This window comes from Mugil cephalus, chromosome 21 (genome assembly GCF_022458985.1).
Source record: "Mugil cephalus isolate CIBA_MC_2020 chromosome 21, CIBA_Mcephalus_1.1, whole genome shotgun sequence".
NCBI classification, from domain to species: domain Eukaryota; kingdom Metazoa; phylum Chordata; class Actinopteri; order Mugiliformes; family Mugilidae; genus Mugil; species Mugil cephalus.
The window spans coordinates 10058807-10086432 of record NC_061790.1 but is presented as its reverse complement, the minus strand read 5'-3'; the positions used below and the strand labels follow the sequence as shown (position 1 = coordinate 10086432).

Sequence of the window (27626 nt, the reverse complement as noted above, 5' to 3'; positions counted from 1 at the left end):
GCTGAAGAGTTTTCTGTTGTTTTCACAGCTGTTTGACAGCGCGACATGACAGACTGAAAAGACTGAAGAGACAAATCACATCAAGTGATTAACAGGCATTTTCATATATGTTTATGTATACAAAGCAGTATAAAACAAGTACAATAATGGACAGACAACAAGTCCAAAAAATAAGGGTGTAAACATTTTGTGTATATGTGCTTTTCATGACGCCAGCGTCACCACAAATCGGATCAACCGGTAACTGCCATCGTCAAGGCAGGGTATAGCAATCGACATTAAAAAAAAAACCTCTACTCCATCTGGTGTATTCATATTGAGTATTGTATCCTAAAAACTCTACACCGGTATATTTCAGCTAGCATACATAGGAAAACTGCAGAACACTAAGCCTTTGTGGGCCTCTGCATTTTAAACAATGCCACACAATCTATTCAGGGCTTTTGTATCGAGCACCATAAAGATATTAGTGTGTTTCCTCAGCGCTGTCTCCACTCACACTCCACCGTTTCCATTGGTCCCTTTATGTAGAGATGGTTGAAGTAACAACTAGGCACAGCGGGTGTCAACGACAACACTTTATGTGGAGATGAACCTGGTATTTCCAGTCTTCCAATGGACAGAGCCAGCTCATGTAGCAGTACTGAGGAAGCGCCAGAACCTCAGATCTTTGGGCAGAGTCTCCAAAAGTGTCCAGCTTGGAGTTCAAGTGCTTTGTTTAGAAAAAATGTATTGCCAGTTTTATGTTTTCATTTAAACGGCAGCCATTGCGGTGCTAGTTTGGGCTTCGGGGAACTTTTGCATCCCCGTCCTTCTGGTCTCACTTGGCTTCGGTGGACAGCTGCTCCAGCAGGGGGTTGGCCTCGCTCTCGGGTGTTTTGACGCTGTCGGTCCTGACGATGCAGGTCGGCCGGTGGAGGTTGAGCATCACCATAAGCTGCTGCCTCTCCAGACGGAGCTCCTCGATCTGGGCCTTCAGCTCAGAGTTCACCATTTCCAGACGCTCCGATTCCTGGAGACACGCGTTCAACTATTAGATTCTGCTGGACATAAACTGTTTCGGTTTGACAGTCGCCTAAAAATATGAGAAACTGTGCAAGCGTTTTAGCTCTGAGTTGGTACTAAAACACTTACTAATGTAATGACAGCTTATTCTGTGCCACCAAGCCCTAGCTGCTCATCTGCATGCAATGCTGAATCATGAACTCACCCTTTGAAGGAAGTCAGTCCGTTCCTTCTTTTTGTTTCGGCATCGCGCTGCAGCTACCTTGTTTTTCTCTCGTCGTCGTTTCCTCCTTTCTTCATCTTCGTCCATCTGTAATTGCATTGTATTGTTGAAACAAAAGCACGCCGACTACATTTTACATGGAAAACATCTGATAATTGCTTTACTCATCTAGTCAATTGTTCTACCCCAGAGGCTATCTCAATTAGCGTAGTAATTACATTATTACAAAAAAAAAAAAAAACAACACACATATTTTACCAGGTCTCCAGTTAGGCCAATTAAATCGAATTAGTTAAAAGCCCTTTTTCCACAATGAGGAACAATTTTCATTTGGATGCATCACTCTGTTGTCAATAACAAATCATCCCGAAACTAAAACCCTCTTGACCTGGCATGACCTGCCACGTCTTTCACACACTACATTATTTCCTCTTTCCTTCCATTTTCTCTTCCTCCTTACCTCCGTCTTGATGGCCAGCGGCCTCTTCCCCAGCCTTCCCAGGAAATGCAGCGGGGACAGCATGGTGCCCAGCTGGCGGAAGTCGGCCAGCTTTAACTGATCAGTGAGTGTGGTGGCCGAGATGCCCGCCAGCGGGCCCAGACTGGGCAGGGAGCCCGCCGCCAGCGAAGGGTCAGGTATCTGTCCCGGCATCATGTCCGACCCGGCCACCACCGCCGCTGTGGAGGGAGAGAGAGGAAGGGAGAAAACAGGCAGAGAATCAATGATTAGGATGAAAGAATTCGCTGAAAGCAGTTTGCTGATCGTGAATTTTCGGTGCTGCTTTTTTAGTGTACTGGGAAGGAAAGTGAACACACCTCATGAAGCTTTCATTTCCCCTTAGCCTGATATAACCCAGTAAACTCCTTAAATTACTATTAAGATTAAAACATATTCATATGTACAGTATTTCCTGTTTTGTACCACGTACAAGTTTTGTATTTTGAGGGAATTCGGTTATTTATCATTCTTCGATATCCGGTGATAACATGAGCTGTACATTATTTACACTCATCACCATCTGACTGCAGCTTTATCCTTAATATATTCCTCCAAAAATGATCATTCACTGTCTTCAGTCCTTGTCATCAAATATCTTTATAAATATGGGTTGCCGTTTCCAAGAATGCGCTCAAAAGTTGACAGCTTTGACAGCTGTGTTATCTTCTTAGTCAGCAGCCGGCGAAAAAACTAACTCCACACTGTCAGCAGCTACACACTCATCTCTGTAGCTTCACATGCAAAGGGAAGCCACAAGAGCCTTTTGGTAGGATCACAGAAAACGGACGGTTACCTTTTACATTCATGCCTCTCGCAATTCACCCAGCGGTTTTGGTCCTCAATGCTCATTTTGGGTTTTCGCGAAGAGGATTCAAAAGCCATCAAAAGCGAGCTGCGTCAAAACAGAGCGGGTAACACTCACGCATTCCATCGCCACCCTCTTTCAACAATTTGGGGTAGTTTAGAGGGTTTAACCGCAGCGCTTTTTAATGCAATCAGGGAGGAATGAGGGACAGAGGAGAAAGGGAGAAGTTGTGCAGGCACAAAGGAAGTGGCTGGAGAATTAAGATGTCTCTCTAATTACTGTAAGAGCGAGACTTGGAAAACTTCTGATGGCCAAATAAAAAACAAATGTTACAGATGAGAACGGCGTAACACGAGCCGAATGTGCCCTGCCCATCCCCGCGATCTGAGAGAGACCAGTGGATTTAGAGACGTCAGAAGTTGTTTCTTCTGCTGTAGATATAAATGGGTAAACAAAGCCAATTGTTTCACATCGAGCGCGGATAAAAGCGGGAAAAAAAACCTCCTACGCGTCCGATGTGCAATTTAACAGCTGATACCTCAACGGCTTCGGCACAAGAGTCCAAACCAAACCCGAGTTTCTAGAAGACAGATGATGTCAGTGTTGTAGCTCTGAGATTAATATTCACATTTGCCTCCTGAGCATTCAGCTGTGGCAGAAACTCTACAGGTTGGCCACAAACTGAACAAAGCCCCTCTCATATGGAACCAACAAAGACGCGCATTGTGAGGAGCGGCAAAAACAGCTGACAGGCTGACGGTATCTAGAGTTTGACCAAGCTTTTCTTTCTTTGCCAGTCTTTTCTATCGGGGGACTGAAAGACTCGCGCCGTTACAAAGGCCGCAGAGGAGCTAATGAAAAAAATCAGGGTTATGTAACTCTATTCTAATGTACTCCACCCTGCCTATGGGCTGGTCCCAAAGTCCACACAGTTTCACAGTTTACTGTCGTGCACGGCGCCACCAATCACTTTCGGCAAGAACAGCACCGTTGCTTCTCTGAATAACTTACACTTAAGATATTGGACTGATTCTACTGTCTCGCTTACTCATTATTTTAACCATCAGCAGCGATCAGGCCCGAGCGTGGTGCGTATGAATCCTAAAGCAGCTGTACAACCCTAAATACATTCAAAGGGGGAGGCTCAATTACAGCCCAAGGTTTCAATTAATCTTCAAACTTCTGGACGTGTTCTCCTCCACCTTCAGTCTGCATCATTTATTCTCTCCAAGGACAAGTTTGTGTGTGGAGCCAGTGTCTCATGAGGCATTTTATTACAGAAACCCTGACAGCCCCTCCCTCTCTCCCTCTTCTCCCTCCCTGTCTCCCACTGTATGTATACTCCCATTTACACTGCACTTGGCAGTCGCCTGTTGTTTTTGCTGGAGAGGAAAGGAACAAGACAGCCCTGGTAAGAAAAAAAAAAAAAAAAAAAAAATCTCTCTCAGACAAAATTCCTTCTCTCTGAAACTTCCAGGAGAGGTGTAGTGGTGTGGCCAGTGCTGAGGCTTTCTCGCTGTGCAGAGACACTGTCTAAGAACAAGGAAATATGGACAACTGTGTAAAACGTGACTCAACGGCTGCATCTGCTGTAATTGCACATCTGTAGGTTTTTACTAGATTAATGGAGAAATTATGACAACGTTAGCAGAAGATTTTGACATGTAACTAAAAAAAAATATTGCATTTCTTTCTGACACACATTGCATAGTGCTGATCAGTAACTGTACCAGAGTTCAAAAGATGGTCACGTTCCACACTGACCCCTGGGCCGAGAGAGCAACTATGGGAACTTTCAGAGCCAAAATGGAGCCCACTAGCCAAGCTGGCCAGACACTGAGGGCTCAAATTTAGGCTCCAATCTGGGCAAATGCAGTTTTTCAAAGTAAACTAAAGGATCTTGAAATAAATATGACAATTCAGGAATAATCTTATTTTAGTCTGGTAGACTGGCTCCTTTACAACACAGTGTAACTGAAGGAACTGGCAAGGAAAACCCCCATTCCTTGGTATGGCTTGTTGAAACACGCTGCTGAAGCCAGTACTTCCCATACACACAGACACTTTCAGTATGTAAACATACCTAAACCTCGTACTTAACTGCATAATGTCAGATCACACGAATCAAACCCCCAAAGGGGCAGCTCAGCCTGCAGCCTCTCAAACAAAGGTGAAATGATGCATGCGGCAAAGATCCCTATCAATTATGCGACTTAACGTGAGTTACCCACCGTTCCAGACGACTGTTTTAAGTTACAACATACGACAGGCTCCTGATGTGAATCACTTTTGAGTTAAACATGACTTTTAAGTTGAGTATGTTTATTGTGTTTACTCTGTCTGTTCCCACCCACCGCACAAGTGTCTGAAAATCCCCCTTTGCAAATTCGACACACATTGAAGCCTAGAGACATGAAACCCTATAGAGGTCTCATCTGTACAAAACAGGGAAAGTTTGCTGATGCATGTCTTGCAGTGTGTAATTACACCCAAAAGCGTGAGTCAAAATGAATTTAACATTTTTCAAAGGAAGGGTATTTTTCTCTCCTTTTTTTTTTTCCCCCCTGTCAGCAGCAGCCTGCAGCCGAGGATTAGTGGTCAGCGTTTGATGATGCAACGGCGTTACTGTGCTTTTGCAGTCAAGCAGAAAAGCCAGTGCCACAGTTTTTAGGCCCCGCGCTAGCCTCAAACAAAGACACCTACACAACCCAGCAGCAGTGTGGGCACCCCAAACTCTCAGGGCTAGGTAGAGAGGAGACGAGCTGAAGCCAAGGGCGGGGAGCGGAAATGTCATGTATTGGTTATGAAATATAGGACCGTACTCAATGCAGAGTCTGGCAACCGGCCAAAACTAATCCAACTGCATGTGAGTGGTGGCTAGCTGTAGGTATGTGCGGACAGCATGCCGGGCAGAGGGGGGGGTCCTTATGTCTAAACGTGCAGACAGACAGAGTCTATAGTTGGATAGATAGATAGATATGTATATGTCAGAGCAACAGTTTCCCCGCTCACATACTCTATCTGTCTTCAGCTAAACCAAATGTGCCCGCTTCCTGAGAGCAATTAGCAGCGCTGAGGAATTCGGCCCTGTACCAAATAGCCAGCAGCCTGACTGGAGGCCCTATTATCCTCATTCCTTATAGAGACGGTGAACAAGAGAGGGGGGGTTACCTTTCAACTGTTAGCACGCAAACTTTTACCTGTTCAACAATTCATCTGCCCAGAAACACGAAAGCGCATTCTTGTGCTGCATGACTGCTCAACTTTAAATCACTGGATCGTGGCATCACAGGAAAGACGTGTGCAATTTCCAAGATGCCTCGTGACCACTATTTTTTCAGACTAATTTATTAAAGTCTAATTTTGGACGAGCAGCCACACACGAGCGTCTTGCAAAACTCTTGCAAACCGCTTCAACTCCGCGCTGAAAGTGAGCAATGGGCGCGGAGGCCAAGGCGCACTCTCTCTCTCGCTCTCCGGCCAAGGTCTCGGCGATCATCATTACCGTCTGCACTCAGTCAGGCAGTGTGTTGAGTTACAGGCTTTCGCAATTCTCTGAGGAAACCGGGGAATTTGGCACAGATTTTCCTCGAGGACAGGACAGTCCAAATATACAGTATCAACATTCCTCCAAGCCCTCATTATATTTTCATTGCAGGGACGAGACAAGACGCAGGCACAGAAAGAGAAGAGGCACAGTAATAACGGCCCTGATCAGGCTGGTGTCATCTCTGTGGCCGTTAAACTTGAGGGTGATCATGTGTGGGAGTGGAAGTTATTATCAAAACAGAAAACAGGATGTGTTTTCATTTCAAGTTCCATGTCTTTTCTGGATGTTCTTATGGGTTACGAGATGCCACAACCGAAAGAGGAGGAGGACTTTACCGTAGGAGCTCAACGCGGCATTTTAAGCTCACAATGCTGTCAGTGGTGATGATGAGACCCTCATCTGCAGTGGTAATGAGCGGAGCTTAATTTCCCCACACTCTTTGAATGTCTCAGCAGTGAGTAAGCTGGAGTGCAATCACAGGTCATCTTTTGTTGCAATGAAATTACACAAGAGAGCGGAAAGTTTAACTACTGCATTTTTATTGTAGACTGTAGCCTAAGAATGAAAAGCGTTTCAGGCAAAACCAAACACTAAGCACCTGCAGATATGGACAAAGCACGGAGTCTGTGGCTGCCTTCATTCAAACATTACTGTGTGATCATTGGCCGGGTTCCTGCTTGGCCTGCTTCATGCCATTCAAACAGTCACACATCTATATTCTGCATCTGGGTGGTCCTGGTTGAATTATTATAATGTTACCATTTTTCTCCGCTTTGTCTGTCAAGATTTGACTTTGCATGGCACAGGACTTTGGCTTGGCTCAGACAAGGATTAAATTAATCACTTTTTTTAAGATGCAGACAAAGGCCTTTTCAGATCTACGAAGTTCATGTCCATTACAAATCACAAGTTATGTGCAATCTTTGACAACAAGACATTAGCCAACCGAGTCCAGAAAATTAGATTTAATGCTGACTGCTGAAGCAATCACTATCATTACATAACGTGTGGTTGTCACCTCGGTACTGCTTCATACTTTGTCCTCTGATATTTCCTCATCTGCCCCACGTCAAGCAGACACTTGTACAGTGCAGACCCTGGAGTGACTAAATAAGCCCCAGTGGAAGAATTTGCAACGTGCCCAATACTTCTGTGGCTCTCAAACACTGCTACAAGCTATAGGTCAGCGTTTAGGTCAGCATGTAGCAGCATGGGTGTTTTCTGTGCAAACAGAAAAGACAGGCTCCAGCTCCAAAGGAAATTCAGGAAATCTGGAAATCATAACTACGTAAAAGCTTCTTTTTTTTTTTTTTAAACTAACTTCTGCTTTAATGCTTCTTCTCTCCGTTACACCTTTGGACATTTGGGTGTTTACATCCACAATGTACATCTAGTCTGTTTCAACACACTGTTTTTACAAACCATGTGGAAAGGCTTATGGGGGGGGGGGGGCTAAAATGTGATACTGATAATGTGATACCCACAGCAGTGAATAGCTGTTCCCCCAGCATTAGTATTAGTACTATTGAGCCTAGCTGTTGCATAGTTGGCTCACTCGCCTGCAATGCGTCTGCTGTCTATTCAGTGTACTGGGGTGCAGCTTGGCAATTCTAGCTCTCCAGAGACGCACTGGAAGGCATTTCTACTTAAAATAAACCCTGTGCGCCCACGTCGAGCCTCTCAGCCCTGTCGGCCCTGCGCTGCTTGTCGGCTCGCCAGCCCTTCCCCATTAATCCACTGCAGCGTTCCATTTATGCGGAAACCATCCTACGGATGTGCCCAGGCAGGCGCTGGGGCATTTAAACCCTCTGCAGCGCACGCTCATTTACTTAGACACAGACACAAAGGAAACATATATAAAGAGCCCACAAATAGTTTCCCCTGCGTGGCATATATTTGTGAGAGCAGGCAGAGCACCAGCCAAGGGCATGAACTCACTATATAGGAAAACACTGAACCTATGAACTTGCAAGTGACAATCATACTTCCTATGCCATGATTGGCCTTTAACCTTCAGGCCAACAAGGGCAGATAAGGTGACCAAGACAAAGTTATTGTTACACAGCGTAAATCTTCAGAAAGAACAAATGGACGAGAAGAGTTCATTTACTAGATTGTCTCCAGAATAACAACCCTTTAGTGATTATTGGAGCGTGTCTATTTGGTAGCCTGAACATTTAAACATATACGGAGTTTCCCCTCATCCAGTATCCACGAAAAATACATTAAAACATACAGAGCATGTAGGCTACGATGGGCCAAAGCAAAGATTACAAATCCAAATCGGAGCACACATTCTTGGCTGTCATCCCATGCTGTCAAAGAAACCTCGCAGTTCATTTACATCTCTTATGTTTCAAGGTGAACTAGCAATGCCAAGATGTTTTTTTGTTTTTTTTTTTCTCCTTAGCAGAGCAGACGGTGATACTCAAGAGAGCAGCACTGATTCATTTCGCCTAAATCTGTTTTAAAGGCAGCATACTTACTCAGAGAAAACTTTCCGGCTGTCTTCTGTCAATGGTGCAACTTTGGTTGGACGCTGTGGGAAATGAATAAGATGCTGATCACTATTTACAATGGAAGTTCAATAACAGTTTGACAAAAAAAAAAAAAAAAGTACAGATAATAGGGTGAATCAAATGGAAACACTAAAAGTGACCTGGTTGCGGTCTCTCAAATGTCTATTTTAGTTTTTAGATCATACTTAGCTCTGGTTGTTACCTGTAATACATCAGCGTGCAAGAAACGATATTTGGATTGTGTACTAGTTAGCCGGTATAAATATCACAACAGTCTAACTACATCCAGTGACTGTACGACTGTAGCAAAGTTTAATTTCCGTGTTTCCTTAACGTGAAGAGATAAAAGCTGCAGGTTCCGTGTGTAGCTCGCTGCACTCAGCTAGCTTAGCAAGCGGTTAACAACTTGAAACCCGTGTGTTTCGTTACATAACTGCCTACACACACACACACACACACACACACACACACGCACGCATAAGAGAGACGAGGCAAGCCGACAGTTTTGAGTTTAGTAACACTGAAATGAAGGATACCGAGATGAAAATACCTCCAGACGCGGGCCGGCGTGTCTTTAAACTAGCGGCTCCGTAAATAACGACAAACGGAAAACTTTAGAACTGTCCACACTTTTTTGCGACAATTAAATCCAAAACACGACAATTCATGTTAATGGCAACCGAGTCAACGCGAAAAATATTTCACACCAGGCAGAACAACGGCGTAATAAATGTGTTAAAACGTGGTGGGGGGAAAGCGTTAAAATAAAATTATGCAAATTGGGGAAGCTCGTATCGTTTAGACAACAACCAGCTCAAAAGCAAAAAAAATGTGATTAAAAAACACACACGCGCGCAGTATAATGGCTCAATGTTTCTCACGCGCGCACGCACACACACACACACTTACCTGCTGTGCGTCCAAAAATCCGCAGTAGTAATAATGGCACGGTGCGGACAGAAGACTCAGGAGTCGGATGTAGGTTTTGGGACTAAGTGAGGTCGTTGCATCAGCCCCGTTTAAGTAGCGATCTCCTCTCAGGAATGCGGAACTGCTGTCCCAGACGTAAGCATGGATGAAAATAATGTAGGAGGGCCACAAGAAGACAGACACAAGAGCTTTGTTTGCTCCACCCATAGCAACCGAAAAAAACATACACACTGAGCGGACAGGAAAGTTTCAGCCGTGGGACCCATAGACGTTCATGCCGGGTACAATCTGTGGGTAAAAACATTGTCTGTGGGTTTGATGCGTGAAAATGCATTGGAATTAGCTGCAGGTTGTTCGACACAACAATAAAAACACATCAGTTCAAAGTTGTTTCTGTCACAACATTGAATGGGAAATGAAAGAAACTAGGTCAGTAGCTGCAAGACATTTTATTACACTGTTTATGGACTCACTTAGCAGTTCATTACCTACAATATTAATGCATTCTGATGTGACAGTAAATCTTATCTTCATAAAGGTTATGGCATTTAGCGTTTAATTGAGAGAACTGCTGATTCCGCTTTTCATTTTAGGGGCTGTTGTTTGTAGTGCTGTTAAGTTGTATTGACACATGTCTCTATTTTTTAGGCAACTCCATTGTAGTCAGTAGTCTACGCTAAAAAAACAGAAACAGCACCACAGACTCCATCTTTCAACATCCACTTCTTCTACCACTTTTCTTACGCTGTCTTTCAACACAAAACTGAACATTACAATCTTCAAGAATTTAATATTTAGCACACGCTGTATTAGTAGAATGCAAAGAGAGATTTTTAGACTTCAAGACTTAAAAAAAAAACTGAAAAATGTCAAAAGCCTTCAGTAAAATTGGTATTTTTCTTTCTTGTTTTATTCCAATCATCGTGACACCCTATGCTTTCAATTTAGCTTCATTTAAACCGTTAGCACACACTTTTACTCATTTCTTTAAAGAGTAAAATGACATTTAAATCCCACAGAGTACTCTGCCTGTGATTTTAAGCTAGAGTAAAGGATGTGGATTAGTGTGTTTACATGTTAAATGCTCGTAAAAAAAAAAAAGGACTAAGTAAATTACCCATTTAGCCCTTTACAAGCAATTGAGTGTGTCAACAGCCTATGATGTCTCTTGACGTTTTGCAACCCTTGAAGAAAACTCGCAGCCTCCAAGTGATAAAAACAAACTAGTCGTATGCCTACCATGTTTCGTAAAAGCAGACATGTAAATGTGTATGTAGCCCTCCATTCAAAAGTCATGTTTAATCTTCAGTGTGCAGAGTAATGAGGACACTTTGGCTGAATGTGGAACATTTCAATAAGCTCTAGTAAAACTTAAGTTTTAAGGCCTACAAGCAAGTGATTGCTTTGTGAGATCATAACTAATTTGGAAAAAAGTTAAGTGGAAACTTGAGCCTGATTTGCATTTGGATGTTCAGTAAATCGGGGGCTTCTTGTAAACAGCAGTGAAGCTTTTCAAATGAAAAATATTTGCATGTTTTTGATTTTTCTGTGATGGCGCAATTTCATATTTGGTGCAACGTATTTTTTTTATATATGTATATATATAAACATTCAAACATGGAAATATCGAAGACCAAAGAAGATAAGACTTCTCACTTCCTGTTTAATCTAGCCATTGACAGCTTCCATGACATGTTTCCACTACACTTATTTTCACCTTGTTTTTCACCCTTTACCCTAAACTCTTTTGGCCCTCAAAGATGTTTGCGCACATTTATCCCCAGTATGGCATTTACACAAGATTAGCCTGCACACGGCTTGATATTTTCCGCTGGTAAAGGAAGTTAAATGTCCACAATGCAGTAGATCCTGCACACGTGGCTTTAGCCGCTATTAGATTCCTAAATGTAAAATGCCAAACACATGCACATATTCAATGATGTCTGAGCATTTCAGATGGTGTTTCCAGAAGGTTCCAGAAAGACAATGCCCCTTCCTCCTGCTTCCCTCTAGTGTGGGCCACCGTTACTACATCTAATCTTATTATACACGTTGTTTATAGAGACAGGTAGCTGTGACAATCTGAAAACAACTCTTTTTGAGATAATTCTAATAATTTTCCGATTGTTTTGCAGATTACTTGAATGTAATGTTTAATTTACTGGTGATATAGCGGATAAATAGTGCCAGAATCTTAACCGACTTTACACTTTACATATCAATGCAAAGGTCATCACTGACCCATGTCACAACCAATCCCTGTCATCAAATCAGACGCAAGTTGCAATAGAATAACACGTATTAATATAACTTTATTGCTGCAACCAATTAAGCCATTCCTCACTGCGGCTTTTATTACATGTCAAGTTTTATCACTTTATCTGAGGCTCAGTTGGTTTTTACACGATGCCAGCTCAACTGTTCCACCTAGAACAAGCAGCTGAGTTATTAGAGGCTCACCAAAATACCCCACTCTGTTCCTTATTTTAGATTCTAATTTGGTTCTGCCATGATTTATGTCCTGCTTTCGGGGAGGGGGGGCGGTGGGCAGCCTGTGCGTCACGGTCGCTCTTAACATAGATGACAAATTTTGAGGGGATACATTTGGAGTTCATAAAGCAGAACTCGACAGATGGGCAGACACATTTCGTGAATCAGGATGTTCACAGTTGAGACGAGACAGAGGTTTTCCCCTCGCAGGTGTAGAGTTTCATGGATGCCTCTGAGCGTTCGGGGTGAAAGCCAGCAATGTCACTCAGTGCGCAAACGCACATGGTGCAGCAACATTTGGCGCTTTAAGCCCCTAAGAGGGAATTGTCTCTGCCAACAACAATAAGCTCGATGATTACGGTTAAAATGATGCCAGTCTGATACACACACACTTGCCAGTTCATTAGTACACAAGTGAAAATGAATGTATTATAATATAACTATTCTGCACTAAAAGGTTTAGCTTATGTTGACACAGCTGAAGAAAGGATGTCTTTCAACTGCGTTTTGGAGGATGTAGCTTGTGGTGCTGTTAAACTTTGAATTTTAAACACAAAAGCGTGTCTGTTCATAAGCCTGTCCCGCTGACTACAGTGGGGTTGTCTGAATGACAGAAACACGTGTCGCTAGAATTAAACAAAGAATGAAAACACAGTTGAATCATCAGCTCCCCGTTATTTGAAACTAATGCCGAATGCCACGACCTTCACGAAGCTAAGATTTATTGCAGGGCTGTTATGTTAGGACGCATTTATTTTCATTAGTGTACCTAATGAATTGGCAAGTATGCAAAGTATGAAAAAGAAAGTATCAAGTTGTTAAGGTACACTCTGCCTCAAGATGTGACTTTAAAGCTTTCCTGTTTGAAATCTCAGAATCGCACACCTCAACCTCCACACACATTGTACTACCTATCAAGATCTTTACTTTTGCCTATTGCAGTTCTCCAGAGAGTCTTTAACAACATACACTTGGGTGCACTCTCCAACAGCTGCCAAAATGATGAATGGAGAGTGACTGCACTTGGTGGTTTTGCAGCTTTGCCAAACTCCTGCAGAGTTCTTGCTTCGTGGGCGTCAGTAGTCAAGGTAAAAACAACTCTTTTTTTTTTTTTTTTTTTTCCTGCACAAGCAAAGTCGTCTTTAATAGCTCGCGATTTTTCAAAATGGGTGTTTGCTCGTGTTTGTTGGTGTGCTCAGTTAAACAAACAACCTAACCGATTAACATCTTAAAAGTGAAGTGGTTTGCCGTCGCTTTATCCAACATCATATCTTAGGGAAATACCCAGTGAGCCAGACACCTCCAGACACAAACCTGACTCATCGCTGCAGACATTATATGCAAACATTATTTTTACCAGCGCTCCATTTAATTTCCTTCCTTCCTTTTTTCTTTTGGTCTTTCCCAATAATCTTTGGCAGTTGGGAGCCTGTTCAAAATATGCCTGCTTGACGCACGTTTTATGTTTTTGGCAGAAATCCTGCGTTATGCCACATTTGGAAATGCTGTATTACTACAGATTGATAGTTCCCATTTTCTGACAGCAATGGATGCAAATGGAATTTCTTATTTTGTCACAGTTTAGTCAGTTCAGACGTGCCTTCCTCTCCGCCGGCTATCAAACCGCTATCAAACCAGCTCTCCAAATCCTCCCTCTGATCGTGCTTCCATTTGTGTGAAGCCTTGTTACTGTATTTCAATCAACCTATCTGCAGTTGTGTTCGGCATGTGCTGGTGACGCTTAAATCTTTTGTCGCTCAAGAAAAACAGGGGAATCGTTTCAAAATAAAAGAAATGCCAGATCAGCACAATATCTCCCCACTGTGCCAACCCTTGTGCCAGCTGCGGCTTGAACCAGACAGTGAGTTCATGCACGTATCGGCGGCGTCTTTGGAACAAGGTACAAGGTTGCTCTCAGACTGCAGGTCAGGTGGTCCAGCCTTCCCAAATCAAATGACGCTGATTTATGCCTGTAAATATAGCACTTCCTTGGGAATATTGCGGCAAGCAGGAAAGAGTCGTCAGAAGGTAGATGAGATAACACCGTTGGAAACGGTGAGCAACAAAACAAATTGCAGAAAGACATCTGTAACCAGGCATGCAGTGAGAGACGGGGTAATGATGTTGCTGAAAGGCACCTCATTCTGAAACCATTCAGTCCTCTTTCTGTTTAGTGGACTTATTAATACCAAGTGAAAGCTTTATTGCACACACTTTGTTAAACGTTAGTTTCACAGGCTGTGCAGAAAAAATGCATTCAAAAACATGCACGTACACTGTTCAGACATAACATTATGACAGTATGTGTATTGTCTACTTTGTGCCTCTATAACAGTTGTGACTCATCAGAGAATGAACCTGGGCCTGGTGTCATGTGGTGTCTGGTAACAGGCTGGTGTTAATGGGGGACTTTAGGTCCGATGGGTTGAGGGGAGGGTTCTCTGCGGATCATCCCACAGATACTTGATCAGTTTGGGATCTAGTGAGTTTGGAGGCCAGGTCAACACCTTGTGCTGTTTTTCATTTTGTGTGCGTGTCTGCGTCAGGCTGCATCCTGCTGGGGATGACTGCTGGCATCAAGGAGTGTTGTTGCTATGGGGTGGGGGTGTCTGGTCCACAGCTGTATATTCAAATCATGGGCGCCATGTCTGCTACATCAGAGGGAAGATTCTACAGTGTGACCCTATTGAAAGTGATGTGCTATGTTGAAATAAATGTCTTATTTTCGCCATTAATGGTCCTATAAATGTCATTGCCGACGTTTGTCAATATGTAAAAGTCCCTCACTTAAATATCCCAGCGTCTACTTACTTTAGATATCCTAAATGAGTCTGTAAAATGCTTTGCGGCCTAATCGCCTCATCAGCTGTGTTTATCTTATCTTTAATGTGCTCATCCATCGCCATTAAAAGTTTGAAATTAAAGAAAAATTACAAATACTTAAAATGAAACTAGTCTTATTGTTTAGTACATGCACACATTGGTTTCACAGCATGTATGACAGTAGCTGCTATTTTTCCTAAGCCTTTAGTCTAGATAACTGGCTAGCATAAGGCTAGCGTCAGGCTTGATTAACTTCAAACTTTGTTCATCTGTAAATTGGTGTTGGGCGTTTTTGAGATCAAGGTACACATTACTGATGGTATGACTTTGTATTTCCTATTTAAAATCTTAACAAATGCCAAAGAGAGACGTTGACATTTACCTCATATAATAGGGAGAAATTAGTTGACATCCAGTTCTTCCTTTTAATCTTCTGCTCCTGTAACCTAACTCGCCCCAGGACGTGAGACATGGGTGTGTTGTACCTTGGTTCCTGTGTTGCTATCATTTGTTCAAACAATTCCCAACACGTTGCGCTCGTTTCCATCAAACTTCAGAGTGAATTATTGCACTTCTTAGTATTAAATATTTTTCAGGTTCAAGATAGCTCAACAATACTCTATAGCAGATCAGTATCCAACAATGATATTTTGGTTACACTGAGTACTTTTACCTTTTATATGGCTTTAATTGCACTCAATGAGAATCTGAATGCATCATGTAGTTTTACATGGTGTTATTTTTACTTTTACTAAAATACATGGAAGCTTTTTCCACCACTGTTTTCATGTTATGTGTTTTCATGCTATTTCAATATCTTAAGGCATAATAATGCATGTTTAACTCCTCTACATTTGATAGCAATGCCTGCTGGCCACTTTACAAATTCTAATTGTACACCAAATGTGTTCACTTATACTTTAAACAACCCAAATCTTCAACAAAATGTTCAATCCACAGGCCTAATCTTTAAGATAGTAAAATAAAATCTTCTTTCCCCTCATGTATCACACAGTTGCACTCTGACTTGGTGGTTGGATGCGAACAACTCTGCCAACTGTGAAACTAACTACTGAGGTGAGAAGTGTCCCGCTACTAAATACACACAGTTTTATGGAACAAGTGGACAGAGAGTGAGTCAGGAGACATCAGAACTGTTGACAGAGCCGTCCGTCATCACTCTAAAATAGCTGGACATCACGGTTGATAAAAAAAAAAGAAAAAAAATGTTACAAAGTATGGTGGAAGTACAGGTTCCTCAAAAAGTATTAAAAGGTTTTTCGTATCTACCATTTTTATTTAGCATGATGCGTTATTAGAGCATCACTCAGCAGAAGTGCCTAGCTAAATCATTATCTTAAACAGCTACAAAAAGTTTATCATAAACCTCATGAAGTAAAACCATTATTCAGTATTGCGCAATTTTAAGATTGACAGTATTTCTTGCGTAATATCTTAAAATGGGATCAGATTACTATCGTGATTTTATCAGGTTTACAGTTTTGGTCGCTGTTAAGAAAACAAATAAAGCACAAATATACACTCACTTGTCAGTTCACTGTGTTGAAACGGTGTAAGAGAGCCGGTAATTCAACTGTATGATTATTTTGTTTTGTTGGACATTGTAATCTATAGTGCAGTGAATTAAACTGTGTTTCTGTTATTGAGCCTAGCCCACTATCAAACAAAATGAACTGCCAGTATTATGAGCAGTCAGTCAAAGGTAGTAGCAAGCTTTAAGATGAATACTTTTCCTGAGGTTTTCAATTTTCCATATATTTGGATGCTACTTGTGCAGTGTAAGAGACCGAGGTACAGGTCTTTAAGCATCTTAATTCACTTCAATTCTTCAATTCAAACTGAGGTAAAATGTTAAGCCTTTATCGTAAATAACGCTGCATAGTCCAAACAGTTGTCAGTATTTGTCACATAGACTATAGATGTAGTGAAAAGTGTGCATTATTTTGTCTGCTCCACGTCTGGTTGGATGAATGCATGGCTTTGTTGCCTGCTCTTTGTCTCCACCTACCGGCGACAAGAAACACGAGCATGAGACCTGCGACACATGGGGTCCAATTTGTCATAAAACACGACTTTTACTGTCATGCACAAAGAGTGATGTACAGTCCTCTGAGCTGCATGTGATTACATTAAGCGCATCCATTGTGGTGCTGAATCTGCTTTTATGCATAATTTACTCGGTGAAGACAGAAACCAAACACTTTTCCGAGAAGGGCTTTGGCACTCTTCAATTATTTACCAGTTATCACCATGCCCGTAATTCCCGCTCTGCAATTGATGGGAAAGTTTCGTCTGTTTACTCTAAACAATCCGCCTGCTCGCTCCTGTTTCGGTTATTATTGTTTTAATTCTCTCCGTAGCATTGCTCCAACTCAGAAATTTGACACCGGTCGCCATGGAAACAAAACAACTGCAGTTACCCATATATGGTCATTCAGGAAGTGAAACGGCAGCAACCGCGTGTTGACGTCAGGCGCAGCGCATACGTCAACACGCTCTGTGCTACGTTGCTGTGTCTTTGGTTCATGGTGGAAGCAGATTCCCGTCACCGTGACAAAAGTGGAGCAGAGAGGGAATAAATAATTAACCTGCTGTTTCTGCGGCTCCCACTCGTTTTAAACACGATTCACATCGCGGCTGTGGTTCTTTATGTAATCCTCGGGCTAAAAATAGGTATAATGACACCTTTTCTGGATGTTACTGGGCTGAAAATGTTATTAGTTTCGAGGTTCAGGCTGTATTCGGTGAGCTTTCTGCATCCGTCACAGAGCATCACACCATCTTCATCAGCAGATGGAGAATGAACCATTGTCGTGGGATTATAAATTTTTAAATCTACACGTTTTGATGCTGCTTCGTGGTTCATTTATTGTTATTCATGGTTTGCATTTAAATGTTTTACAGTTTCACCCCTTTTTTCCTGAACAGTTGATTTTTCTTCTTCTATCTGTGGATGAAGAAAAGTGGTGGAAGTAATGTGATTGAAAGTTTATCCCATTGTGGGATAAATAAAGGATTATCTTATTTTATCTTATATTTTCCGTTTAAGTGAATTTCAGTGGCTCAATGACAACAACAGCAAACAATATTTCCGGTTGTCTTATTTTATTTCCAGCATAATTCATTTTTTGCATTTGCATCATTTTCTGATAAGTAAAAAAATAAACTATGTCATCATAAAATACATCTCGATAAAATACATGGCATGATCTTTTCGTTTTTGTTTTTTCATGGAAAAACTTTAAAGGAAATGTCAGGTCAGAGGACACCTTACAGCAAGATGTTACACCTATACGCTACATATAAGTAACCCTCTATTTTTACTTGTTACAACACAACTTCGTTACAGTAACAGTGTCACACACACATTAAGATACTGAGCAGGGTCTAACTTCACAAAAACACAGGGTGCCGTCTCCCCTTGGATCACTGATGACTCGTATTTGCATGCATTTTTGATACCCTCGTATCAGACAGTTGTGGCGACAGCGTGGAAGAATTCAACCCTGTTACAGTCACAGAAAACACACCATATGCACAACCTCTGATCTTACACAACATCAAAACTCGCACGACAGAAGATAATTTGTGAGAGATCATAGCTTGCTGGCTGGTTAGAATACAAACACTGTTGTTGCATAAATTCTTTGCATTCACAAGGCCAGAAGTGTTGGAGAGTTAAGACTATCTTTCATTAACTCAGACGTGCCGGGGCTGCCTTTGAGGCTCTCGCAGCCCTCAGCCAAGGAATCAATCTCGGAGTAATTAAAGGAAAACACTGTGCGGTAATTGCTACAAGTGGGACTGGAAGACATGACTGGTGTGCTCAAAGATTCAAGGTCGTTTGCCACTGACTTGTACAGGGTTTCCCAGTCTGAGAGGCAGAAGGGGCCGCTCAGGTCTATGTCGGGGACGGAGGCGGCTGTCTCACACGTCACCGCCATCTCTAGACTGGGAACCAAGTCATCCAGGTCGTCTCCTTTTAAGTCCTCCATGTCCTCCTCTTCTACGCTGGAACACAGGAAGATGTTGGAGTTGCCCAAGATGGCTGCAGCAGGGATACAAGGGACACTGTCCATGTCTTGACCAATAGAGGCTTCTTCAGTCGTGGCGTTGCTCTCCGGGGGTTTCCCATTCTCTAAGATGGACAGCAACTGCGGGGAAGCCGGAGGATCCTGCAGCATTGTGTTAACATCATCTTCGCTGTCGTCCTCCATGTTGTCATCCGCATCATCTGCAGGGAGTTTGCATGATGGTTTGTGGGAAGCCAGCACGTCCTCCAGCCTCTCCTTCTCCTTCAGCAGGTTGGCAATCTCCGCCTGGAGAGCCGATTTCTCATCTTCCAGTGTGTCAGTTTCCTGGGAAGGGAACACAACACGGGAAAAAACTATTTGTATGAGCAAAGCATGAATCTGCGCCGTGTTTCTCTGTAATGACATGTCACGTCCTGTATGTCACCAGCTCTGGGTTGGGCATCTGTCTCCTGTGTGAATGTACATGATTTCATAAAACGGCATACTCACAGCTTGAAGGGTGTCTATCAGCTCCCTCCGTCTGTTACGACACTTTGCTGCAGCAATTTTGTTCCTCTCCCTCCTGATCCTCCTCCTTTCCTCCTCCTCTTTGGAAGGCTAAAATCAATCACAAATAGTCAGTTTAATTGCGCATCCTGCTAAGTCCTGCCATATCGGCAGTTGGCTCTTAAACAGCATTTCATTTGCCAAAAAAAAAAAGAGGAAGAAAAAAAAATCTTCTTGGCAGTGTATGCTGGGAATACTGATCTAGCCGGTGCAGACTCTCAGTTCAGGCGTTAAAATGCTGCACCACTGGCACGGTCTAGTCAGCCCACGTGAACGCGCCTTTTCGCGATTCCCTATATCCAATTAATAAAGAGTGCTCCAAAAAAGTAGCTGCATCAATTAGACATTACCGCCTCCCGAATTATTCCCCGTAGTAATTTATCCGCTCCCTATATTCATTTTATTAACAAAAGCAGTTGTCTTCCTACTTCATCCCTCAGTTAAAATATCGCGATATCTCAGTTAATACATTAACCTCAGTCGTGGAGGGAGGAGCTGGTTAGGATATTACTGAAGAACAAAACAGCCCCACGATTGCTTGATTTATTAACTAACTGTTGATCAGTTCATCAACAGGCAACCAGAAAACTGAAACAGCCTTTCACTAAACTGCCCGCCCCTGTCTCTTGCGTACCTGCTCCTTTTGCCCCTTCCTGTTGCAGGGTTTCGTCTTAATTGCACCTGCAGGGGAAGCCGCCCGGGTCGCGACATGAGTTTTGGTCTTTGCACGGCCCGACGTCGGGGAGACAGATGTGATGACCGTGGGCTGCACCATCCACTTTAGTTCGGGCGATGTTGAGATTGTAGTCACAGTCGGAACAAAGAGTGCTGCTGCTGCTGCTGCACAGGTCTCAGCATCCTGCAGAAATCCACATCACAGAGGCATGCATGTGAAGCCAAACGTTAATTTGGCGCATCTGAATCATGACTGACCTTTACCGATGTTTAAATGATACATCAATCATTTGGCCGAGAAATGTCATAGGAGACAAATATATCAAAATCAGCTATCGTGCTTATTGCATGTTACCAGCATCACCGTAGAATAAAAGGTCACGACCAAGACAGTTTAAAGTACATTACAAATCATTATTTACAGATTTTCTACACGAAGATGCGTTTCAACAGGCTCATTTACACCACTGGACAGAAACCATGTGAAAGAAAACGCAGTTTCCTGTAATTAAATATTGTGCAAAAGTATTTGATGGCCCGTATTGGTCTCATGTATCAGTTATCCTGCAATATTTCGGGTATTTTTTCGGTGATGTTTTTCTAAAGATCAGATCCGGCTCTACCTTGTCGCTGTCCGCTGGTGATGACAGCGAGTCAGGAGGATGCTGGCTGCACCCAGGGGTGTCCCCGCCAGGCGATGCTGTGCTGCAGCTGGACGACAAGTCGAACTCAGTGTTGGAGTCTGGACGCATGTTTTTCATCTAAAATCGCCGCATGCAAAAAGGATGAACTCGTCTTTCTAGTCCAAGTTTACAGAATAACGTGATCCCTGAACGCCTACTTATGTTCCAATTGCCAGGTCCATAACTGTGCGGATAGTGGAGAGGCCCGCCTTTTATAGTGAGCTGGAATTTTATGAATGAAATCTGTGTGGTGAGACCGAACCATTTCACAGAGGTAGATGTGACGTTAAAAAAAATAACTGATGGTTTCCTGCTCGACATTTAACATAAAGAAATGTCAGAGTGACATCACTTAGCAATCACTGCATTTTAAATGGTATTATTTAGGCAAACTTTACAAAAATAGCAAGCATGGACAGGGTAACACCCCTGCATGAAAAAGGTGCCCACTGCCATGAATGAACTACGTCACGTCATGCATGCAGCATCTTTTTTTTTTTTTTTTTTTGCATGCAGCGTCTGCATCCTATACATCATGTTCCCGTTATGTCCTCATGTGTTCTCTGCATGTACCTTGAAGGTATTTGGCCATTTATGTCCCCAGAAATGCTTTTAATTAGAAGCAAAGCGAGGATTATGCAATATATTAATAAACAACAGATTATTTAACAAGGCTTTGTTGTTTTTATTACCCTCCAAATAGCACAGACTAGAACAAAGCTGATGCAATAATGTCCCAACTATTAATTGGAACAACAATGAGAAATGCAGCCGGATTTAATTAAAGCTCCCAGCAAACTGCCTGATTATTTATGAGCTGCTATAAATATATATATATGTTTGTGTGTATCTATCACACTGCCTTTCACCTGCCTCTGCATATGAATGGTGCTCCAGCAACAGGATTGTCGCTGTAGTAAAGCAGCCAATCGCCGAATGGACCGGTCGGCCCATATATGGTGCTTCCGGTGCAGCGGAGGCGCGCCGTGGCGCACCGTGAGCGCGCAGACGGACGTTTGGCTGCATGTGGCCCACTCACTCACGGCCACAAAAGAAAGTGAAACACGCACTAAAAGGCTCGTCATATATAGTGATAAGAGCGTCATTAGCTGCCTCTTGAACGACCCACAGAAGCGTCACTTGAAGGAGGCAAACCTGCACTTGACCCACAGTTTTAAATATAACAATAGCTTTTATATGCTCATCTGTAATCAATTTCATTATCAGAGAATTCACGACGCCTTTCTTTAAATAGCCTTTCGTTAATTGGTTGACTTGATAGTATGATTAGTATGCCGATTGTCAGTGAGAGCAGCACAGTTTTTGCTCTTCCACAAATTCACCAGTTGATGCAGTTTATCGGAATCAATTATGTACGCATTGTTCCCGCACATATTCAGCCCTAAAAGAAAGGGGTTCACTATAGGCTGCACATGCTATATTTAGGCTTCAGACGACCTCACAAATCCAGTGGAGTGAAAGGGACGGGTTGATGAATAGAGAGGGGGCTCTCCGCTCAGACGAGCTGCGCTCCCGGCTGCTTCCCGGTAGTCACTGCCCCCTTTTCTAGGCTTATTTACTGGCACACCGGTGGGTGGTCACTGACCCTATTCAGTTTCAAGAGGCCCAAAGAACAGAAGAGTTCAAAGGTCGGACGTAACATTACGCACTTCCACCACTGCTCAAATGCTTGTTTTCTTTGAACCAACCTGAGCGTGAATGTGCACAGACTGGCGGAGTTTATTTTTAGACTCGGGGACATCGGCGTTCAAAGTTCATGTAAATTAGACAAATAGATCATTTTGTTAAACTAACAGTGCTCTGCTAGTTGTACAGGGCTACGCCATAGCATCTAATCACTTTAACAAAAATAATAATAAAAAATAATAATAAACTGGCCCAGCGGTTAAGATGCGATAAAATAAGGAAAAATGAATAGTGGGCAGTTGCATATAAAAAATAGCAAATATAACTCACTGCTTTTGTGTCATTTGTTATTTATCCTCATGCGCACTGCAAGCTACATGATTTTGACAATTTCATTTATTTTGTGGTCACTTCTTAAAAGAAGCCTACTTACGGCTTATCGTCTGTCACTGTCAAATATCTAATATATATATATGTGTGTGTGTGTGTGTGTGTGTGTGTGTATAAAAACATTACAAAACAAAGTCAAACAAATAGTCCCACTCGGCGTGGCGGACTTGGAAGCTTCTGTTCCTGACAACTAGTCAAACAATCCATAGGTAGCCTGAGAGTCACAAGACAGACAGAGCTCTCACTTCAGCGCCATTTCCCGGAACCGTAACTTTCAGTTTATGCGCTGACGCAATGACGTGTTGTGCGGATCCTCCGCACAACACAACACTGTACATATACTATTATGTGGGTATCCTCCATTTACCGTACATATACTATTATGTGCGGATCCTCCATTGACTGTATATATACTATTATGTGCGGATCCTTAATTGACTGTATAATACTATTATGTGTGAATCCTTTCCACTGGCGACGAATGAGAAACCGGTGTCAAATTACTTTTGTTGGAGTGGCGGGCCTCACAACACAAACGATCTTTGTTGCTATGCAAAACGATGGCGTCACTGACGCGAAGGGGCTGGGCGTTGCTATGGCGACTAGGAATGTTCAACAAAACATGAGCGCGGGAAACAAAACACAAGTCCTTTAACCTGAATAGATGCACTTTGACACAATAACACCATTATTCACGCTTTATATCTCTGGTAATAGCACTGAAACGCGAAGAATAGTTATATTTATATTTAACACGTTTAATCAGCTATCTGCAGCACAGCCTGTGTATTTTCCAAAGGAAATACTTAATAAAAAAGCAGCATTCCTTAACGAAAATGCGAACGAAAAATAGTAAAACTTAACTTTGTGTATGTTTGAATTTATCATTGTAGCTTGAGATGAATGTACTTTCTCATTTATAGCTCATTATGAAAGTAAAACAACAACAACAAAAACTTAAAGCAAAATGTTGCAGACAGATTGGGTCACTGAGTTACACACTCATGCTTTCTAATATCCGGCTTGTTAACTTGAAAGTCCTAATGTTGGCTCCATGTCAAAACTTTTTTTTTTTACATGGGTTCAGTCCGTGTCATTGTGTAAGTCTCAAAGGAAGTAGAGGATTCCCTCCACCACAGTCTCAGGGGAAGACCTTTCAGAAGTCGGTCACACCTGACAAAAGCAAGAGCTGTCGTGGAAAAGTACACACAACAAACCAGTTATGTGCTCGCTCTGCAGCTATAGACACACCCTTTACTGGATTGTAGGCGAAAGGTACAAGCGCAGCCTGAGGCTGTAAGAAACACGTAACCACTGAGGCTCTGACATGGTGTATGTTTACATAGGTACGAGAGTTAAATTGTCATTGTTGCATCACTTACAAGCTTAACAATAGTGCAATTGTTGAGGTCAAAGAAAACATTTACATATATATTTATCTTTCTATTTCTATTCATTATCTAAATTTGGACTTCCTCTAATTATTATTCCTTGCATAGAGTGTTATCACTTGGTTAGAGCTACAAATGTGCAACATTTTCTAATCTACTGAGATTTTCTAAAACTTGTGTAAGTGTATTTTGGGCTAAAAAAAACTACAAAAAAAAGCAAAAAAAAAAAAAAAAAAAAAAAAAAAAAACTAACCTGTAACAATGCACTCAATTGTAGCTAAATAAAAGGGGCAAAATTCAAAATAAAAATTGCTTAATAAGACCAGCTGTAGTGACTTCAGGAGAAAAAAAAAAGGCAAACTAGGCCACAGCAGAGGTGTGTGTGTTTGAATACATAAGTTTCGTACATTTAGTTCCCAGCAGGCGCGTATGTGTGTTTAATTTTATCATTTCGTGGAGTCTGAAGTGTGGGATTCACTTTTGCTGTTCTTCAGTTTTCACGACAGCCTCTGTTTGTTGTTCTACATAACGTCATGTCACCGTCGCCAATCTCAGATGGTGTTCCCATCAAGGACCGCCCCTTTTACAGGATGCACCATATATGGAAAATTACGTATCGGGGATCCCGTTCTGGAATATTCCATTTCTGGAGGGTGAACCCGAAAAATATTTTAATCTGCTGTCTGGTTTTCACAGTTTAACGTTGAAAACAGAGCGTTCGTGTTCATGTAATAGATTTAAAGTAAGTAAGCCATAGTCGGCGTTGTTATTGCGTTGTTAGGGCAGTGTTTTGTGTTTCCCTGACCCGGTGTCAGGTGACGGTCACTCCCCTTTACCGACGTCATCCTGCCGACACGCTTTATAAGCGCGTCTAGCCCTCAGAGTTGGCAGTCTAACTTTCAGTAGCACAGCAAGGACTAAAGGAAAAGGACCGAGAGCAGCGCTTTAAGAGTTTCTCACAAACTTCCTAGAGGGATTTCCTCATCTCAAGTTTACATTCCCACTCAGTTGAGTTTGTTTGGATCTAACCTCTTCATTTTTCTCGGGAACGATGATGTTCACCGGATTCAACGCGGAGTGCGATTCTTCCTCCCGCTGCAGCACCGCTTCACCGTCCGGAGACAATCCTTACTACCCATCACCAGCGGGATCTTATTCCAGCATGGGATCCCCCCAATCTCAGGTACGTCCAGTCACAAAAGATTTATTACAACATAACTAGCTAGCCGCGTAAGAGTGCTTGATTTGCGGTTGCAAGAACGAGCTTATTTAGATAAATCGTAAAAGAATTTTCACTCAGTTAAACTCAAAAAGTTAACAGATAGTAAATACAGACTGCCGGACTGTAATAATAACTGTAATAATAAAAATAAGTCATGTCTGGTCGTGCTTGAAATAGCTCGCTGACCTGCGCTGCATACAGTGCAAGGCAATCTTCATTCATCCACCTGGAAACTCCACAGAGAGAGTGTAACGTCATAGTTGACATCATGAGGATATTTTTAAACCGTCCAGCTTTTTATAGACCCTCTGTTTCATTCATAGATCTCTTGCCTCGCTGCAACCCCCTCCTGGAAGTATAACCAATGTTCTGACGATCCTTGCTTTATTCCTTCCAGGATTTCACTGACCTGACAGCATCAAGTGCCTCCTTCATCCCCACTGTAACAGCCATTTCAACAAGCCCAGATCTGCAGTGGTTGGTCCAGCCTTTGATCTCCTCAGTGGCCCCTTCTCACAGAGCTCACCCTTACAGCTCCAGCCCCAGCCCTGTCTACTCAAGAGCAGCTATGAAGTCTGCAACATCCAAGGCTCACGGCTCTACCAAGAGGGGTAGAGGTGAACAGGTAATTATCATTTGATCACTGTACCTTGACTGTTACATAGCAAGTACTAAGTCTACTCACTAGTGCACCATAGAGCTGAAGTCTTAACCTTTTCGTCTATTTTGTACAGATTTCAGCTGAGGAGGAAGAGAAGAGGAGAGTTCGCAGAGAGAGAAACAAGCAGGCAGCAGCTAAATGCCGCAACAGGAGGCGAGAGCTTACAGACACCCTGCAAGCTGTAAGTATCCCACCAGATTTACCCTCATTCTTCAAAATTGCTGCCAGAGCTAATAGCAGTGTTGTCTGACAGCCAATTTAATGCCACTTCCTCTTTTTCTCTCCCTTGCAGGAAACTGATCAGCTTGAGGATGAGAAGTCCAGTCTGCAGAATGATATTGCCAATCTGCTCAAAGAAAAGGAGAGGCTCGAGTTCATTCTGGCTGCCCACCAACCCATCTGCAAAATCCCCTCAGAGCTGGACACGGACTTCCCAGTGGCCTCCATCTCCCCTGTCCACGCTTGCCTCTCCACCGCCGTGTCCTCCCAGCCTCAGACCACCATCCCACAAACCTCCGCTATCACGTCCAGCCAGCCCACTTTCACCTCGACCTCAAACTCCATCTTCTCCAGCACCAACTCCATCCTGTCCACCGCCACGATCGCCGACAGCACGGTCAAGATGTCGGATCTGGAGGCCTCCGTCCTGGAGGAGTCTCTGGACCTGCTGACGAAGACGGAGATGGAGACGGCGCGGTCAGTGCCAGAGGTTGACCTGTCCAACTCCCTCTACACAAGTCAGGACTGGGAGCCTCTTCACGCCACGGCCGGTACCAGTGATTTTGAGCCCCTGTGCACACCCGTGGTGACCTGCACCCCGGCCGGCTCAACCTACACGTCTTCATTTGTCTTCACCTTCCCAGAGGCCGAGACCTTCCCCACTTGCGGCATCGCCCACAGGAGAGAGAGCAGTGGCAACGACCAGTCCTCTGACTCCCTCAGCTCACCAACCCTGTTGGCCCTCTAAAGACTCTTTCAGAAACAAAACTATACTTCCTATTAAGCACATTATTTCTTACTGTATGAGATGAGTGTGCAGATCACAGGGCTATGGAATGGACTTGTTACCAGGAAGCAACTTGCTTATGATTTTATCTGCCTTTATCTATACTTGCCTATTACACCAATGTAGCAAGTTAAAAAGCATGTTTCAACTAATACCATTTAGTCGTTTTATTAGTTTATATATGATTTTATGGTGCTAGATACCGAAAAAAAAACAACAACTGTATATTGATGTGTTTTCAGAGCAATAGCTATAATTATTATTACTGATCCAATTTGTTTTCTGGTTATTGGAATGTGAGAGTATTAATGTTGTGAACTGTCTGTGACACTTTAAAAACTGACGTGCTTTGTCTTAACCATGGTCTGAGTGGTCTATCTAAGGTTTTCTGTGAAAACATTAGTGGTTTTAATTTATGAAATTTTCAATTTATTTTTATACAGAGAAAGTAAAGAAGAATGTTGTTCGTAAAATGTGTAAATAAAAAATAGTGATATTTAAATTCA

At 42.7% G+C, this 27626-nt stretch overlaps 3 protein-coding genes across 3 annotated transcripts; 1 reads left to right on the top strand and 2 right to left on the bottom strand.

Moving 5' to 3' along the window:
- Positions 1 to 88: 88 nt before the first annotated feature.
- Positions 89 to 9669, bottom strand: LOC124998718 (jun dimerization protein 2-like). Its single transcript, XM_047573208.1, has 5 exons — positions 9511 to 9669; positions 8569 to 8621; positions 1689 to 1906; positions 1211 to 1315; positions 89 to 1012 (listed from the first exon to the last, which is right to left on the bottom strand). Exons 3-5 carry the CDS (start codon positions 1881 to 1883, stop codon positions 821 to 823), a joined length of 492 nt encoding a protein of 163 aa, XP_047429164.1. The 5' UTR covers positions 1884 to 1906; positions 8569 to 8621; positions 9511 to 9669; the 3' UTR covers positions 89 to 820.
- An 8284-nt stretch (positions 9670 to 17953) lies between these two features.
- Positions 17954 to 21289, bottom strand: LOC124999159 (protein c-Fos-like). The gene is made up of 4 exons (XM_047573948.1): positions 20744 to 21289; positions 20080 to 20304; positions 19389 to 19496; positions 17954 to 19223 (listed from the first exon to the last, which is right to left on the bottom strand). Exons 1-4 carry the CDS (start codon positions 20879 to 20881, stop codon positions 18519 to 18521), a joined length of 1176 nt encoding a protein of 391 aa, XP_047429904.1. The 5' UTR covers positions 20882 to 21289; the 3' UTR covers positions 17954 to 18518.
- Positions 21290 to 25111: 3822 nt separating this feature from the next.
- LOC124999160 (protein c-Fos-like) lies at positions 25112 to 27626 on the top strand. The gene is made up of 4 exons (XM_047573949.1): positions 25112 to 25414; positions 25851 to 26078; positions 26188 to 26295; positions 26407 to 27626. Exons 1-4 carry the CDS (start codon positions 25283 to 25285, stop codon positions 27079 to 27081), a joined length of 1143 nt encoding a protein of 380 aa, XP_047429905.1. The 5' UTR covers positions 25112 to 25282; the 3' UTR covers positions 27082 to 27626.